The sequence below is a fragment of the Bufo bufo genome, chromosome 3 (assembly GCF_905171765.1).
Source record: "Bufo bufo chromosome 3, aBufBuf1.1, whole genome shotgun sequence".
Classification (NCBI taxonomy): domain Eukaryota; kingdom Metazoa; phylum Chordata; class Amphibia; order Anura; family Bufonidae; genus Bufo; species Bufo bufo.
In genome coordinates, this window is record NC_053391.1 from 583364089 (window position 1) to 583383111 (window position 19023).

At 43.9% G+C, this 19023-nt stretch overlaps 1 protein-coding gene across 1 annotated transcript; it reads right to left on the bottom strand.

The window, feature by feature from the left end:
* Positions 1 to 3321: 3321 nt before the first annotated feature.
* SP7 (Sp7 transcription factor) lies at positions 3322 to 18553 on the bottom strand. The gene is made up of 2 exons (XM_040422245.1): positions 18473 to 18553; positions 3322 to 4584 (listed from the first exon to the last, which is right to left on the bottom strand). Exons 1-2 carry the CDS (start codon positions 18491 to 18493, stop codon positions 3322 to 3324), a joined length of 1284 nt encoding a protein of 427 aa, XP_040278179.1. The 5' UTR covers positions 18494 to 18553.
* Positions 18554 to 19023: the final 470 nt, after the last annotated feature.

Genomic DNA, 19023 nt, shown 5'->3' on the forward strand with positions numbered 1-19023 from the left:
AAAGTGCATTTCCATAGCATATGAAGCATTTCCGGCCAAGAGAAGCATCAGACGGCTGTAGGGAGGACCACGGTTCACATCTGATCAACTGGATTTAGTTAGCTTCATGCTATGCTCATTGTAAGGCCTGTCAGATACGATAGGGTCAATGGAATACAAAATGCACGGAGGAGTTAAAAATAACATTTACTGTACAAGTAAAATTAACATTATATTAACATTAAATGAAGTCATTACTAATACAATACATAAATACTATATATTGCATTTATTTCCCAACGCAACACTGTCTAGAAGAGAATTCATACGTACAGTTCATAGAAAATAAAAATTAGAGGTTAGGGTCCATTCACACGTCCATAGTGTATTGCGGATCTGCAAATCCGCAATACACCCGGCCGGCACCCCCATAGAACTGCCTATTCTTGTCCGCAATTGCGGACAAGAATAGGACATGTTCTATTTTTTACCGGAGCCTCGGACCAGAAGATCGGGGGGCGCTCTCCGGAAATGCGGATAGCACACAGTGTGCTGTCCGCATCCATTCCTGCCCCATTGAGAATGAATGGGTCCGCACCTGTTCTGCAGAATTGCGGAACAGGTGCGGACACATTCACAGTCGTGTGAATGGACCCTTATCCTGAAACAAAAAAAATAAAAAATATGGCTGCTTTCTTCCAAAAGCATAGCAACACTTGATGAATGAGACTTAGCTGCAATACCACTCGCAGCCTGTGGACAGGTGTGGTGCTGTTTTTTTAGAAGAAGGCAGCCATGTTGACATTGGAGCAAAATAAACGTGAGCGGTCATCAATCAGCCAAAAAACACAGAGCTCATCACGCATAATATGGTAGCAGTAATGCCATGGAACCAATCATTGGCCACGATTAGGGATGAGCGAATTTCAGATTTTGAAGTTTGTGTTGTGGCATTTACTGAATTGTGTTATGGATTCCATTACCACGGACCATAACGCAATTCCATGGCGGAATCCCTTTAGGAGGCATTCCGTTATTCATTCCCTCATAATAGAAGGCTATGTCCTGCATAACGTAAACCGGACGGATCCGTTATGCAGGACATAGACTTCTATTATGACGGAATTAATAACGGAATGCCTCGGAACGCATAACAGAATGCCTTTAGTCATGGAATTGTGTTATGGTCCATGGTAACGGAATCCATAACAATTCAGTAAATACCACAACACGAACTTCAAAATATGAAATTCGCTCATCCCCAGCGCTGATTATTGCTATCCAGTGCATGCCCACTGAGGCCAGTCATTGGCTGCAGTGGTCACATGCCGGTATATTATATCATCGTTAATAAAGACTGGCAGGTACCAACCAGGGAATTGGCACTGGAGCGGTAGGGGATTTTTATTTAAATTTTTTTTGTACATTTCCAGCAGCTCGTTTAAGTTTGTAAGTCGGAAAACCCCCTTTAATAGAACTGTATTGACCATGAGTGTATATTGGTACACTAAGGAACACATTGAATCTGCTACTTTTAATGTCATTAAAATACTATTTGCCAACCCTTAGCTTGTAGCAGTCTACTGAGTGACTGTGAAATCATGAAGTAACACCAACTGACACCCAATGACAAAGACATGATATTATTGCATATAGATAGAAACACTTTGGGGGAGACTTCCCTCCCCATGCCGGCTTTCTGGCAGAAAAAAAAGTTGCAAACAACATGTTTGCAACTTTTTAAAAGCCAGTGTGACAAAATATTGTTAGAAGTGATGTTTGTATGCCCCCCTAGCCACTTTCTGAACAGCGGATGTGGAGAGGGTGGGGAAGGGGTTAAAGCCAGCGGGCCAGACACATTTATCTTCATTAAAACCAGTTTTCTGGCATTAAAGGGGTATTCCCATCTGAGACAATGGGGGCATATCGCTAGTCTATTTTCACCAGTGCTCGGCTATTTTTGGCAGTCCCATAGAAATGAATGGAGTGTGCCCTTTACAACCTGCGGGCCTTTCGGGACCCACACCTTTCAGTCAATGGGGGCATATCGCGAGCTGCCATCAATTTCATTCAGGTACATGGACTGCCGGAGGATGTGCCCAATATATGACGAGACCTGTGCCTCTCCATAAATTAGGCACATCCTCTTGTAGCACATGGGAAATCAAAGACTTTAGTACAGTTCAGTTTGATCTCTAGAAACCTTGGGGCAAAACTGATACTGTGTTATGCATGGTTAAAGACCAAAGTACCATAATTGACAACAGTCCTTAAAATTGCATGGACTGTCCCTAAATTTTCAGAGAAAGTCCTGGCTGAAAATAGACGAAGTTATGTAAATCCCACCCATAAATGGCCAGTCCCTTGGAATTTAGGGGCATTCCCAGGGTGTGTAATTTATTGTTGGCAAGTATGGCGGACCGGTAGCACCACCCCCTTTTGCCCTGCATTAGGCGTAACACAATGTATCAGTATTACCTAGATTTAAAATTTTTAAAATTAGAATAGAAATCTTATTACATAGTTCAAAAGAAATCCAATATATGTTGGCAAGGGTGTGACACAGGACACCACCACTTGGCACGATTATTTAACTTGTCAACTGAGCAGCAACCAATGACTTCCCCAAGACAAGACTCAGGTACTTGAGTCCATGGCATATATAGTCCACAGACAGCTAGCATCTTGAATTCATGACAATCTTTTGAGATGATCATTTTTTTCTGAACACTTCCCTGTATTTTTTATTTTTTTGAGTAAAATGCTGGAACATTTGTCATCGATTCCAAAAATAGTCATGGACAGTACATCTGGCAGGTCTCTGTGCCATGCGCCATAGTGCAATGCGGATCAAATGGCACCAGGACGACTAGTGGGTTTAAAACGGACCTGCATAGAAACCTTCATGATCACCAAGAGGTAGACAATAACCTCCCCATAGAAAATATATGTAATAATAATAATAATAATAATAAGTTCCCTATAGATTATCTGTAGCAGAATGTGAGGACAGAATCTCATAGAAAAGTAACAACAGTATGGCTGTCGAAAGGCATCGTTGGCTGTAAATTGAGATCATTAATCAGATTTTGGATTTCCCACTCAGTTAACTATGGAAATATATTCACTTCAGTCTATTACATTGTCCTACACAATGAAAAGAAGTTGGTGGTCACTTGGCTCTTTTGCCAGAGAATATACTCAGTGACAGGTTGTGGGGCCCCATTGCAGTTTTAACGGCTTTACATCATGGTGGAGCAGATTGCACCATACTGCAACATCAGCTCTTGGGATGTTCTTAAGCACCAGACAGCTCCTTATGAGCTACTTTAGTTATTTTCTTCATATTTCTAGTAACCCACCCTGGCCTGGACTACTAGATGCCCGATCCTGACTACCACCAACAGGGGACGCCTCAGCTTGTCCAGATCCTTCCTCTCCAGGGACCTCCACAGCTGCTCCTCCACCATCTCCTTGAATGGGACCTTCTTTTGTGCCGTTTTGCTCCACGTGACTGCGCTGGTGCTTACTCAGGTGATCACTGCGTGTGAATCTTTTGGCACAGAGAGGACATGTGAATTTCTTCTCACGTGTGTGGGTGCGTACATGGCGCTCAAGCTCATCACTGCGCGTGAATCGCTTGCCACAGAACAGCCAGTTGCAGACAAAAGGCCTTTCCCCTGTATGCCATCGAAGGTGAGCCTTGAGGTGTGACGCTTTACCATACACTTTACCGCAGCCTGGAATATGGCAGCTGTGCACAGGCTTCCTCTTCAGGCTTGCTGCAGAAGCTCCTAACCTTTCGAGCTCCTGGCAGTTCGGGCAGTCACATGATGGACGTCCAGAATTTCCATAAGATGATCTTTGGGGCTTTAGTGACCCTGGTGCCTCAAGCAATGGGTTGGCTGTCATAAGTTTTGGCTTATACATGTCAGGACCTAAGGAGTGTTGGGATGGCGAGAGCAGATGTGCAGATGGAGAAGGACTGGATGAAGGCGATATAGATTGATATCCCACAGGAGGATAGGTTGCAGATGTCAGAGTGGTGTAATCAGAGCTATACTGGTTGCTCATGCCCGTATGACTTGTCACAGGTGGCACAGACGCAGTCAGCCCTTCTGATTGTGACTGGTTGCCCAGCCAGTTACTATTTGGATGCATATCCCACCATGATCCTCCTGTGCCAGGGGGTGAACCGGAAATTGGTGGGTGATGGATTCCACTTTTATACCAAGAACTATAGGGATGTCCTACATCTAGAGAGGTGTACACCCCTGGAACACAATCTGCTGTTGATAGACTTTTGGGTTCCTGACATCCTGAGGAAGTGGAAAAAGAATGGGAAAAGGATCCGTAATCGCTTGCATAACTTGAAGGCGCTGGTGGTGTCCCACATGGTGTCATTATATTACTTCCTCCCAAATATGTAGAGGAATAGCCATCTCCCATCAGTTTTGTGGCGCTGAAGTCATTACTTGGACTGTAGGTCTTTTTTCCGCCACCTTTTGATGATGGTGCAGTATCCCTCATAGGGCTTGAGCCTCCAAACTTGTTGCAGGCAGCAGTCAGCATGGCTAAGGGGCTAGAAACATAACGAGCTTCTTCCTAAAACAGAAGGCAAAAAGATTAGTTTACTAAGAATACCAATCCAGGCTGTCACATAAGCCCATGGTAGCATACCATCAAATAACAAAATACTATTACAGAGCTGTAGACACTCCATGTGCCGCCAAATAGTGCCTTTGGATAGCACAGCATTTTCCCATAAAAGCTTCTAAAAGAAGAATAACTATGATGCCATATGCATCGGTAAACGCCACTATACAAATATCAGAGGCACACAGAGGTATAGTTTTGGCCTGCAGATTTCTATTTGTGGTACGTTACAATATGACTGTGCTTAAAAGGGGGGTTTGGATATTGATGACCTATATCAGATTGTGGGGGTTTGACACCCAGCACCGCTATCAATCAGCTGTCTGTGGCAGCCACCAACACACGAGGCATAACAGTGGAAGAAGCAGAAGGTTCCATCCACTGGTCTGCAGTACCCCAGCATGGCCACTTCACGTGGACAGAGCCTTCTACTCCCGGCTCCATCCACTGTGAAAGAAGGCCTTTGACTGATTTCTGACGTTACAATATTAGTACCTAGCAGTGTAGGGCATTATTAGTAGATACCTGGGTGCTTTTTCCGTTCCCCGCTGTGCCCTCTATTCACTTTTGCTGCTAATTAGTAGCATCGGTACAGGGAGGAGAAGATGGCAGTGTTTCTCAAGCTCACCTTCTCCCTGGCTGTGACGACCGATGCAAGTCAGACACCAACCACCCACTAGTAGGGCAGCGCTGCAGCCCGACAGATGCCTGACCGACCGCATGTGACACTGATGAGCGCTCTGACAGGGGCCCGGCATGAAGTACAAGGACAACACCTGGCCCCGTTACCAGTGAGCACAGAAGGGGGGGGGGGGGGGGACACATTACTATGGACTATCTAGCACACTCTGCATATTGTATTTGGCAACATCTATAATACATGCAGTTTCATTGCTGAGTGCATCGTGAAAAAGGGGGAAATGAGACCATCGTCCAAGGGCCCACGTGAATCTGGAGCAGACCCTGCCTATAGGTCCCAGCAAGGGCGGATTGTCCATAGACCTTACAGGGAAATTTCCCGGTGGGCCGATGTCAAGGGGGCCACCTTTATCCCTCCTCACGGACAGCCAGTGGATGTTTTTGGGGATGTATTTTGTTTTTGCTGGCAGTATTTTATGATGGACTGTGGTATTTAGCTCTATTGGGGTGGTATAATGTGCCACAATATGATATTGCTGGCCCTGCCTTCCATCAATTTGGAAGCAACTACAAAACGGGGCCACTTTTAGTATTTTTTTCCAGGGCCACTTTAAGTTTCCCAGTAACCTTACCCACTGGCTGTTGAGGCTTTGCAAGTAGATATCTATCTATAAGAAGGACCCGGCTTTGCACGGTTATATTCCATCTATTTCATTTAATGTTTGTGTGCGTCGTTAAAAGATATCAGTATCCTCCATAACAGGGACCTCTACAGCACCCCACCCCACTGTCTGCTGAGCTGTGTATCCAATATCCTATGTGATACTGTCTGCTGAGCATCTAATATCCTATGCTGTGTGATACTGTCTGCTGAGCTGTGTATCCAATATCCTATGCTGTGTGATACTGTCTGCTGAGCTGTGTATCTAATATCCTATCCTGTGTGATACTGTCTGCTGAGCTGTGTATCTAATATCCTATGCTGTGTGATACTGTCTGCTGAGCTGTGTATCCAATATCCTATGTGATACTGTCTGCTGAGCATCTAATATCCTATGCTGTGCGATACTGTCTGCTGAGCTGTGTATCTAATATCCTATCCTGTGTGATACTGTCTGCTGAGCTGTGTATCTAATATCCTATCCTGTGTGATACTGTCTGCTGAGCTGTGTATCTAATATCCTATCCTGTGTGATACTGTCTGCTGAGCTGTGTATCTAATATCCTATCCTGTGTGATACTGTCTGCTGAGCTGTACATGTTGTCATGTAGCCCTAGCCTAAAGCAGACTTGCAGCAGTGTAGAAAAATGGCTGGGTTGTTATGGAAACCTGGAGTAAAACTGTGTATGTGGAGACTAAGCCTGCGGGCTTCTATTGGCTGATAAGGGACATGTGACTGTGTGTATGGCAGTTGGGGGCTTCTATTGGCTAATGCAGGTGATATTTTGGAAATCTCTCAGAAACGGTACGCCCTAGAGAGCCGAGACCCGGTCTAAAACCTTCCCGGGCACCTGATGTACTTGTGTGTCCAGTCGGTTGGTCGCGCATAAAGAACAGACACATAGGAGATATATATATATATATATATATATATATATATATATATATATATATATCCTATTACAATAAATCTTATATTAGGTTGCACAGTGTTGCTCAGTTTTGGGCTTATTTTACCGTCTCTATCATTACGCAGTGTACTGAGCACTAAAGCTTGCTGGACGTATATAATGACCTTGTATGTGAATACATATACTCTGTAGATTATTCAGGGCTGTCATGTCTCGGTGCAGTCAGCTGTGCTTTATTTGCACTTGTGTCTAGTGGTCTCTGCCAAAGGGGCTGCCCGTGTATATTTGTCTGGTTAGGGGCACACAAGAGTGCCTCTGTTTACATACATACAAAATGTCTCAGGGGTGGCCAAAATCTGGCTCTCCACTTGTTCTACACCACTGCTACGAGTTGTTCAATTTCCCACAATTCATCCTGCAAAACCGACAGTCTATAAATTGCATGGGGACTATTTTGATTATCCAAATAGGCGAGTACGAAGACTGATGTCCATTTATTTTCTGTGCTCACAGCGCAATAGAAAGGAATCTGTAAGCAGCATAAGGTAGTGACCGATTCCAGATCCCTGCCCTCCTGCCAATGATTGACAGCCTTCTCCCCATTATTGTGCTTACGGAGATTGGTGTCACTCATCAGGAGGGTGGGAGTGGGCGGAGCTATACCCGTAGCCAGGGACGCTTCCTCACGGCGGGGTTCCAACGCTGCCATTCTTTAAAAATAAAATTTATTAAAAAGCTACATTATGTACAGACATAATCAGAATGCCTGTCACTCAGAGAAGGCTGCATAAAGAGGGTAACATTCCTTATTACGAATAGGTCTGCCCTAAGAAATAATTTTTTTTATATATATATAAATCTTCTATACTTCTGAATGGCAGATCAGATCTGTTATATGGCAATACAACCCCCATCCCTTCCAAATTATTGTATGACTAGACATATTTACCACCAAGACTCTAAGGCCCCTTGCAGACGAGCGTGAGCAGATTAGGTCCGGATGCGTTGCAGATGCGTTCAGTGAAAAATGTGAGATTTCACAAGCAAGTTCAGTCAGTTTTGGCTGCGATCACGTTCAGTTTTTATCGATTTAATGTCTTTTGCATGCGCATGATAAACGGAAGCTTTTCAAACAACATCTCTTAGCAACCATCAGTGAAAAACGCATTCACTTCTATGGGGCCAGCGGGGAGGGGCACAAAACAAAAAAAACCCACTGAATATAGAACATGCTGCAATTTTCACACAACGCACAAGTGATGCGTGAAAACCAACGCTCATGTACACAGATCCATTGAAATGAATGGGTCCGGATTCCGTGCGGGCGCAATACATTCGCTTCACGCATAGCGCCCGCGCGGAATACTTGTTCGTGCGAAAGGGGCCTAAGAAAACTAGATGTAAATTTCTGGAATGGCCATCAGCAGTCATCAATGTAGGAGGCTCTGGTTGGCCATACCGGTCGTCCATACGGCGGCACACAGTGTACATGAGCACTAACACTGGTCTTACATATTACATGCATGTTGGACAAACCCGCCTAGTAAAACGGGATTATACAACAATCTAATGTGTATAGGGGCCTCCTGATGGGAAATGTCAGGAGAGATAAAGATCGAGCTCTTGGATTTGAAACACTCAATCTTTTTGTTCCCAGGAGATAAGCCAGAGGAGTCCTGTAGCAGCTTAAGGTGCATTTGCACAGCCCGGGAATCAGGCAGATCATCAGGAACGACCTTTCCAGCGAATGCTCGTTCCCAACAATCTTCCCATGTAAATATGCCGCTGATCACCCGATAAACAAGTGAAATGCTTGTTCATCGGGTGATCCTGTCGTTCCTGCAGGCACCACTGATCAGGGCTTCTGGGTTGCAGATCGTGCGGTCTAAACAGCGATCTGCTGTTCAGAAACCATGAATCTCGCCCTCATACCATGAAGGAGATCGCTGCATGTAAATGCAGTGGTCTCCTTCACTGGGCAAGCAGCCAACTGTCTGGAAGGGACGCTTCCTTCCTATCGGCCGCCCAGTCGGCCCGTGTAAATCCAGCTTTAGCCCTCTCTCCCCACAAAGAACACAAACATATTTGCCAAGCTGAGCATGCATGTGTATAAGCATTAGGAGAGATACCTGCTGGTGAAATGAACATTTGATCGTGGGGAATCTCATGTGTTTGGCCAGACAAAGTTGTCTAGTCATTCATAATCTAGAAGATAGTTTAGGACAATATCCCAAACTAAGAGTAAGGGCTCATGCACACGAACGTGCGCCAGCCGGACCCGTATTGCGGCCTGCAAGCAGTGCGTCCCCAATATACGGGCCCCGGACATTTTTGCAGCACATCACGGATGCGGAACCATTCACTTGAATAGGTCCGCAATCCGGAAGGTTCTATTTTTTTGCAGTGCGGACGGTTCACGGACCCATTCAACTTGAATGGGCCTGGATCTGTCTGCGGCAGCCGCACAGATGTTGCCCGTGAATTCGGGACTGCAAATTGTGGTCCCCAATGCACGGAGCCGCCGGGGAACAGCGGTCTGCATGAACCCTGAAGGCGCATTTGCATTGCCCAACTGTTGGGTAGATTAACAGGAAGGAACATTCCTACAAACATTCGTTCCCAATAATGTAGGTCCTCATTCTGCGAATACATTCTGTGTTATGCAGAATGGACATACGAATGCCCACGTGCTTTCTGCATCCGTATGTCTGTTCCGCAAAAAGATAGAACATGTCTTGCACTTATCTGCAAAATGCAGACCACGGACCTACTGAAGTCAATGGGTCAGCAAAAACTGTGGATGCAACACGGTGGGTATTCGTATTTTGCGGATCACAAAATACATATGGTACAATCCTGGACGTGGGCTAAGATCACACTGCATTTGTTGTACAGGTGTATGTACATGACCTTTTTCTGTGCTGTATGTGTTGGTATATCTTTTTTTAACTGGGAAATGTAGTGGTCACTTTTTAATGCAATGAAGACCTGCAAAAAAACATATAGAAGGTAATATACTTTTTTTTTTTTTTAAATGGACGTCTATAGGCAGTGCGTGAAACTAAGGTAACTTTCACATATGCTGGGATGTTGTCCTGGTGTATACAATGAACAGAGTGTTAAAGGGGGTGCCCCATTATAACAACGTATTCCCTAGCCACAGGATAGGGAATACGTGTCTGAATGGAGCGGCAGACAAGCATGCATACTGACGCTCCATTCAGCTCTATGAGGCTGCCAGAAATAGCTGAGCTTGTACTGAGCCATCTCCGGCAGTCCCATAGAACTGAATGGAGCAGCTGACACACATGCGTGTCTGCCACTCCATTCAAACAGGGAAACACAGGCTCCTCTTCATCGGCAGGAACCCAAGCAGTTGGACCACCGCTGATCAGACACTTATCCCCTATTCTTTGTGCAGCGAGCTCCAGAGAAACCAATGCGGAGGATGAGAGTGGTAGTGGCCCTGATGAGATGTCTCATGGTGTACTCCCTCAGGCCATTTCTCCCTGGGGTTCAGTGCAGTGAAAGTATAGATAGAAGAATCAGCCCAAAAGTGAACATATAATAGTCTCTTTACTTAGTGCAAAATACAACTTGTGGTACATGCAGCAGCAGTAAATACAAAGTGCAGTTTCTTTGGCACCAGATGAGTAGGTATGGTGGCGAGATGGATGGCAATAGGTTGGCACTAGAAAACGTTTGTGGATATAGGTGTCCACTGTAGTGCAGGCTTAATTTTAGTCTGGCCTAGCGATGGTTTAGGTAGGTGGTGGTGTCTGAGTTGTTGTCCCTAACCTTGCAGCAGGGTCTGTAAAGCTGTATTTCGCTAATCCCTCTGCTATCTTGTCTCTCTGGGGCTTTCTTGAAGCAAAATTGGCTTATCTTTCTGGAGTGTTGGTCTCACAGGGGAATAATATACAGTTCCTGGGAGCAGGACCTTAGCATGTGCTTCCTCTCCACAATAAGTCCTTACAGGAACTCCCTCCTAGCAGGAAGCAGGTCCAGACCACTCTTACCAAGAGGTGAGGAACAGGGTTGTTAGCCCTGTATCTGCATAACTCTTACCATACATATCCTGGATATATATAACTGGCATTTAACCAGATAATACAGCCGAATACATACAATAAATTACATAATATTATAATATAAAACTATTTACAATTGTAGTACCCCCAGGTCTTGGGTACTAAATTTGGATAGGGGATAAATTGTAAAAATTAGACAATCCTTTTAAAATGTAGTGCTCACTGAATTGTAAAAGGCTGGCCCAGGATTAGAAAAAAATAAATAATAATATATAAATATATCCCCCCCACTCAAACAGAGCATCTTATCTCCATTCTTCAAAATGAAAATGAGCTGCCATTCCAACCACAACTCATTAACTGTTTCTGGGAAACACCTAATTTTATTCATAGGAACAGACACATAATAATGGGTGATGAAGCCATTAAAAGCTCTACCACATTCTTTAGCTTGAGGAGCACTGTAAGGTAGCGTCGCGTATAACAAGTGGTAATTCTTACATAACAGGATAAAAACTGGAGGAACAGTCAACATCTACAAATAGTTAACTGTGGCTTCAGCAAAAGTTATAAACTTGGCTTAAATCTATGAATCCACTGCATACCCCGCTGCCACAGGGCAAGCGTTCCTATAAACACCCGTGTGAGGATGCCTTCAGCAGGCAACCCTGGTCGAAGAACATCTAACTGTCCTTTGGGTTCCATGACAAGGTGTTTACAAGGAGAATAATACCAACCTATATATAGGTCTTCCACAAATAATCTCGGCTTCAAATTCTGGCCTTTATAGACCTCAAAGTTCTGGCTAATATTTGCTAAGCCAGCGTCTGAGGCTGCTCATTAGCCACAGAATTTGAGGCATGTTCCTGCTGGGTTTATACAATTTATTTTTAATATTTTATGATCCCACCCAAATGTATCCCCACCTTAGTCTCAAAAAGTGTAAGTGTGAAAATATCCTCTACACGTAAACTGAACACGGGGCTCTATTAACCATGCATGTACTGTGTGTATGGGAATTTTTCAATTTAAGAAAAACTAAAATTATGCGCGGCCACATATGCCAGGAAGCTGAGATATGAGGGGTTGTTGAGAGCCGGCGATTCTTGGTTATTTTCTTTCTGATAGGTGAAATTGCAGCTCTGTAGGTGTAAAGTGTATTGGCTTAGGCCAAGTTCATATCACCGCTATTTGTTCTTCTGCTCCGTTAGGGGAGCAGACCAACAGAAATAACGGAAGTGACAGCTATGACCCGAACGAAGCGGAACACACTCCATTGAATACAATAGAGTCTGTTCAGTTTCCACGTAGAATCCAGTTGTTTTTTTTACCAGACAAAAAGTCCTGTGTGCAAGACTTTTTTGTCCGGCGTTCTCCAGAGAACAGATGAGCGAATCGACTCTAATGAATCAATGTCTCATCAGAAGGGTTTCTTGACCTGTGGGAGGCTGTCCCTGCAGGATAAGATTCATCCACCTGCCACAAGATTGACAGAGCTGGATATCTAGCCCGACCCCGCCAATTTCCTGCCTGCGCCGCTGCTCCGATTAGCATCTGCTACCAGATCAGAAAGAGAGCTTTAGGTACTCAAAAAGTAGAACTGTATTACATGGTTTAGTTTTGCAAATACAGTAACCAAAGTTATGGACTAAATGCTTACTCTTTACTATAAGCTCACATGTTGGGATCTTTTATACACTTCAGAATATTCCACATATACACAGTTAGGCCCCTTGCAGACGAGCGTTCCTCCCGCAGCGAGTCCGCATCGCAGCTCCCGGCCTGACCTCCCAGCACTGACGGGATTCACAAAGCATTATATTGATTTATGATGCTATGTAACCCTTAGGCCCCTTTCACACAAACGAGTATTCTGCGCAGGTGAACGCATTGCGCCCGCACGGAATCTGGACCCATTCGTTTCAGTGGGGCTGTGTACATGGGCGTTGGTTTTCACGCATCACTTGTGCGTTGTGTGAAAAAAAAAAAAAAAAATCGCAGCATGTTCTATATTCTGCGATTTCCATGCAACACTGGCCTCATAGAAGTGAATAGGGCTGCATGAAAATCTGCACTTGCTTGTGGATGCGATGAGTTTTTCACGGATGGTTTCTAAGAGACTGCACCTGTGCGGAAAACTCGCTCGTGTGAAAGGGGCCTTAGGCCTCATGCACACAACCGTATTTTTGGTCCATGCCCAATCCACTTTTTATGCGGATTGCACATGGACCCATTAATTCCTATGGGTATGCAAGAAAACCGAATAGGACACAGATATCATCTGTGTGGCCGGGCTGCAAATTATAGAACCTCTCCTATTCTTGTCCGTTTTGTGGACAAAAAAATAGGCTTATTTTTACAGTGGGTCTGTGAAAATTGTGGGATGCGCACGGACTGTATCCGTATTTTTCATATACATGATTTGCGAAATACAAAACGTATACAATTATGTGCAGGAAGCCTTAAAGGGGTTGTCTCATCTCAGATAATAGGGGCATATTACTCGGATATGCCTCCATTGTCTTATAGGTGCGGGTACCAGCGAAGCCCCACAAAGTGGTGGCTGTAGGGCTCCGGTCTGGCTACCACAAAGCACTGTCCCCATAGAAGCGAATAGGACCACACCACACATGACCAGTCACCACTCCTATTCACTTCTATGGGCCCGACGGAAATAACCAAGGCAGCGTTCAGCTATTTTCGGCAGTCCCACTTTTGGGGCTTTGTTCTTGATATAGGTGCAGGACCTGCACCTATCAGACAATGGGGGCATATCTATTTAGAATTATTGTCCTGTGTCCCATGCAGCAGCTCGCGTGTATACAAGGCATGGCTGAGAACCATAGGATGCAGTCAGGTGGATCCTCTCTAGAGGGTGTACTGTAAAATTTAACAATGAACGTTCATTTTAACCAATCGACGACAGACCATTATCGTCTGATAAGTCGGCCATGTTTAATATTTTCGTCTGATAATTGGACGAAAGATCTTTTGTTCAAAGAAAGATCTTTCTTTGAAAGAATGTTCCAAGAAAGATCTTTCATTCCTCGCCCGGACTCACTGAACATGTGGTGGCAGTTTGAACAATATGGACTAAAACGAATATGGTAGTGTCTGTGAAATGATAGTCTTCTGTCTAATGTGTATGGCCAGCTTAAGTCAGCAATCAGGCTCCTGAGGTACATTTATAACATGTCACCAGCAATCCTCATCATAACACAAAAAGCAAGATGGCGGCCAGTGCTGGACTTGTCATAAATACGTTATTTTTTATGTTGCCGTTCGAGAGGCCTGTCACATACACAATGGGGCCTTTTACAAAGGCTTTATGCCAGGTTCTTAGCATAATTATGTAGCACAAATTTGAGCAAAAGAAACAGAGTTTTTTTCAACTTGGGTTTAGAAAACGGGGTTGGTCCACCACAGCCCTGGTCTACAGGTTGGTCTACACCCGCTTTTAGCTTACGTAGATATCAGTTTCTGGTGCACAACTAATCACAGATATGACACATTTATTAAAGACTGTTACCATGAAATTGGCATGCACGCTGAGCAGATTGATATATAGTTTTATGGAAGAAGATTCACTATAACTTGTAATTTATACATTTATATTCCGCTCATTCTGGGCTTTGAAGTCCAGGAGACGGTCCTATCAGTGATTGACAGCTCTCTGTATACATAGTCATAGAGGGAAGGCTGTCAATCACTGATAGGACCGCCCCCTGGACTTCAAAGCCCAGAATGAGCGGAATATAAATGAATGAAATACAAGTTTTACTGAATATTTTCCCATAAATATATAACATGATTGCACTGCATTTGGTGGTGACAGGTTTCCTTTAAAAAAAATAAAAAATTGGTAGCATCTTAAGGGTGTATTACACCTGTCTATTTTTTGGGCAGATGATCGCTAACAAGCATTCATAGTAACGCTCGTTCATCCGGAAATCCAAATCTTTTGACATGTTAAAAAACGATAGTTTGAAGGCGGCAGATCGTGGTGCCTAATCATGACCTGTTGCCGGCATAGGGAAGAGTGATGGTATAACGATCGCTCCTCCCTATACTGAGGAGGAGATCGCTACATGTAGTTGCAGCGGTTTCCTCCGCTAACGAGCAGACCACTGCCGGGAAGGAACGCTTCCTACCCGATAATCGCCAGCAGAATCGGGCTGTGTAATACAGGCTTTACTCCAGTGCCATAAAAAAATAAAAATAAAAAAAATTATATTTACATATTACAATTTACTTTGGTTTAATATTTGGTTAAATATTTGTATTAAAAAACATATTCAGTGAGGCTTTTTACTACAGAGCAAAGGTATCCAAATATATACCAGGTGTTTGCCAAGAGGACACTCTTTCAGCACATGATTGGCATGTCAGGGGTAGGTTTTGGGAGAATTTCCTGATGTAAATGCAGAACCAGGAGCCTAAGTGTTTTGTGAAGGTCGGCTAGGTTCCCATCTACATTATGGTATTCCGGCAGAGGAGCAGACTACTGCAATTGCCACATCCGGCATAGCCAGACTCCGCCAGGGCCCACTGGATCCCCATTTACTAGAAAAGAATCCCTCAGTTTCTGGCAGGTTTCGAGCACGAATGCCAGCTTGCTACCAGAAAAATAACTGCTCCATACAGCAGTCTTTTTCCGGCAGAAAGCTGGCATAGATGCCAGAAACCCGATGGATCCCATTATAGTGAATGGGGCTCCAGCGGGTCCCAACAGTGTCTGGCTATACCGGATGCGGCGATTCCAGTAGTCTGCTCCTCTGCCGGAACAGACGATTAGAATACCGTAATGCAGATGTTGACATAGCCTTTAGGAAGCTTACATTTTATTTCATCGCCACAAAGATGTTTTTTTATATTTTTAATTTCTTTAAAATCTTCATATAAGTCATAGGATTGAAACATGGCTTGTAAAATAAAGGGAGGACCAGTCAGTGCTTTGACGAGACTGGTCAGATCATCAGAATCCAGTTATTTCTACATTTGGCTTCCATTTTCTAATAGGTTGCGATTCTTATCAGCGGTATAAGGATGAGCCCATCGTTTACATTTAGGAATATTTTGTTACGTTGACAACAGAAAAAAAACTGTTCCCATTCTTTTCATATAAAACCCTGATGTCCCTAATAATTGGGGTTTTCCAGCCAACTACCATCTACATCAGGGGCAAGCAACCTCTGGCACTGCAGATCCTGTAAAACTACAACTCCTAGCATGTTCAATTCCCGTCTATGGGAGTTCCAAGAACAGCTGAGCAGGTATGGATGCTGGGAGGTATGGTTTCACAGGAGGTTGCTGACCCCTGATCTACAGGACACAACCCTAGCGATAAGGCTTAGCTACTGTTCAGACATGTCAACCACTTACTACAATCTGTCCTCTCCGTTGGATTGTACCGATATCGGTCTACACAAAGCACAGTGCGGACTACTGCGTCTTCAGATTACCCTCAGTAGCTGCGACAATTCAATAAAAGACTTCACCGCGGAAAGTAAAGTGTATGCAGAGCCATTGAAGGGATCTAAAAAAAGAAGATCAAGCAACACAAAGCAAACAAATGGCTCCGAATTGTGGTCAGAACTTTCTAACAGAAGTCCTGGCAAGTGCCAGCTATTGTGTCATGCCGAAATTAGAAAGGAGAGCGCTTCATTCAGCACTGCTCATCCCTGGGAACATTTGGGTTAAACTGGCTTCTTCCCTGTGCTTCCCTTTGAAAATGCGCCTAACCACAGTTAGGAATATATATTCCCCTTGGAGGATTTGGGGAGAAAAAAAAAAATAAAATAAACTTTGTTGTTTCCGGACCCGAACTCCCATTCTGGTTAAATCCGCAAACTGAGTCCTCATTTCTGGTTGAGAGGAGAGACAGGATTCTCACATGGGGAGTTCTTTGATACATTAACCCTACAGCTGCTGGGTCAAGAACTCACAGTAATTCCTACTTCCCCGGGAACAAATGCTTGGTACAGAGAACTAAGGGCTCATGCACACGACAGCATTTTGCGTTCAGTATACTGCCCGTTATTTGAGTTCAGTATGCGGTACATATACTGAACCATTCATTTCAATGGTTCAGCAAAAAAAACTGAAGTGTCTCCGTGTGCATTCCGTTTCAGTATTTCCGTACCGTGAAAAGATAGAACATGTCCTATTCTTGTCCGCAACACACCGAAATGCATCCGTATGTCTTCCGTATCCGTTCCGTTTTTGCGGAACCATCTATTGAAAATGTTATGCACAGCACAATTTTTTCTATGTAATTACTGTATACGGCATACGGAAAAATGGACCGGAGGAACGGAAATGGAAACAAAAAACTGAACGGATCCGTAAAAAAAAATGGACCGTAAAACACTGAAAAAGCCATACGGTCGTGTGCATGAGCCCTAACACTGTAGTAATAAGGAGACAACCAATGAAGATGTAGTAGTGTAAATCATGGTGATAATAGTATGAATAGTAGTATGAATTATATTAATGATGATATAGTAGTATAAATGATAGCATAGTAGTATGAATGATGATATAGTACCATAGATGATAGTATAGTAGTATGAATGATGATGTAGTAGTATCAACGATGATATAGTAGTAGTATAAATTATAGTATAGTGAGTAGTATGAATGATGATGTAGTAGTAGTATACATGATAGCATAGCAGTATCAACGATAATATGGTAGTAGCATAAATGATATAGTATTAGTATAAATAATATGGTAGTAGAATAGTATAGTAGTATGAATGAGGATATAGTAGCACTATAAATGATAGTATAGTAGAATAGTATTAATGATAAAGTATAGTAGTATAAATGATACAATAGCAGCATGAATGATGATAACATATGACGTTATATTAGCAAAAAATAATTAAGTTTACAGCGATGTCATAATTACTTTCAGAAATATGGAGAAACATTTACTACCTGTATATATAGATAGCACCGACATTAACAAATACCAACTGCCCAAGAGTATTACAAAAACAGTGGCGCAGTACACAGTCTTGAACAGTTGTGCTACACATTGTAACCCTGAGACTTCATGCTGTGATTGATCAGTGATGTGTGTAGAGATGGGGGCACTGCTGTTACTCACACACTATCAGCCTGACATTAGGGGTCCTGTGTGCCCCCACACTGTTACCTCTTCACTATATAATAACACAGGGGAGATTCCCAGATTCCTAAAACTTCTCTATTGATCTGGATGGAAGGGATTTGTCAGCGACATACATTTCTGCAACAAATAACAACCTGTGCGAATGGACCCTTATTGGAATCCTGGAAAATCCTGCTTCATTCTAGGAACCCATGCTTCAAACACTACTTTTTGGTATATGTTCACCCAACGATACACCTTTCATATTCCAAAATCAGCCAAAAGGCACCGCTTTCTACCTCTTATTGAACACAGAAACCAATCTCCTATTGCCTCTACCCCCCATACTAATAGTAACCTGCAGATGCCATTCACCTGCTATCCAGGCATAAGAAAAATGGCAAGTCTGAGCACCCAAAGGGACTGGGCTGCTCTGTGGTGCCTGGGACCCCAACATGCTGGGCACCCCTGCAGTTACCTCTAGCATAGGTGATGCCATCCCCTTCTTGTGCACCAAGTGTCCTTCTCCTGGAGCTCTGCTGTGTGCAGCTCTTGTGGTCCTGACTCTGGAGAGGAGCTCCTGATCCACCCACTGCCCCAAGGCTTATTCGGCTGCACCTCTCCTGCCCATTTGTGTTTATTAAATGCCCCTCCCCCATGAAACCAGTAAGGAGGCAGGGTGTGGGTCTAGTTAGTGTAAGGTTATTATCCTGTTTGGATCCAGGGGATGTCTATGTGGATGCTATAAACTCAGGAGAGGATGTCTGCTATGTGTTTGATGCTGGTGTGATATGGGAGGCACTGCAGGAATGTCTGCTGCCCTGGTATATACAGTAAAGCAATGTCACTATAGAGAAGCCCCTACCTGTCCAGCTTATTCCAAGGGCAACAAGTGCTAAATGTGTGAAGAGCAGGAGAAAGCCTGGAAGAATGGGGAGGAAAACAGCTATGCCAGTCAGCATGGGTGGTGGAGGTGCCCAGTCGCTGGGGAGTATGGCGCAGGCTGTGACAGAAAGGCTCCAAAAGCTT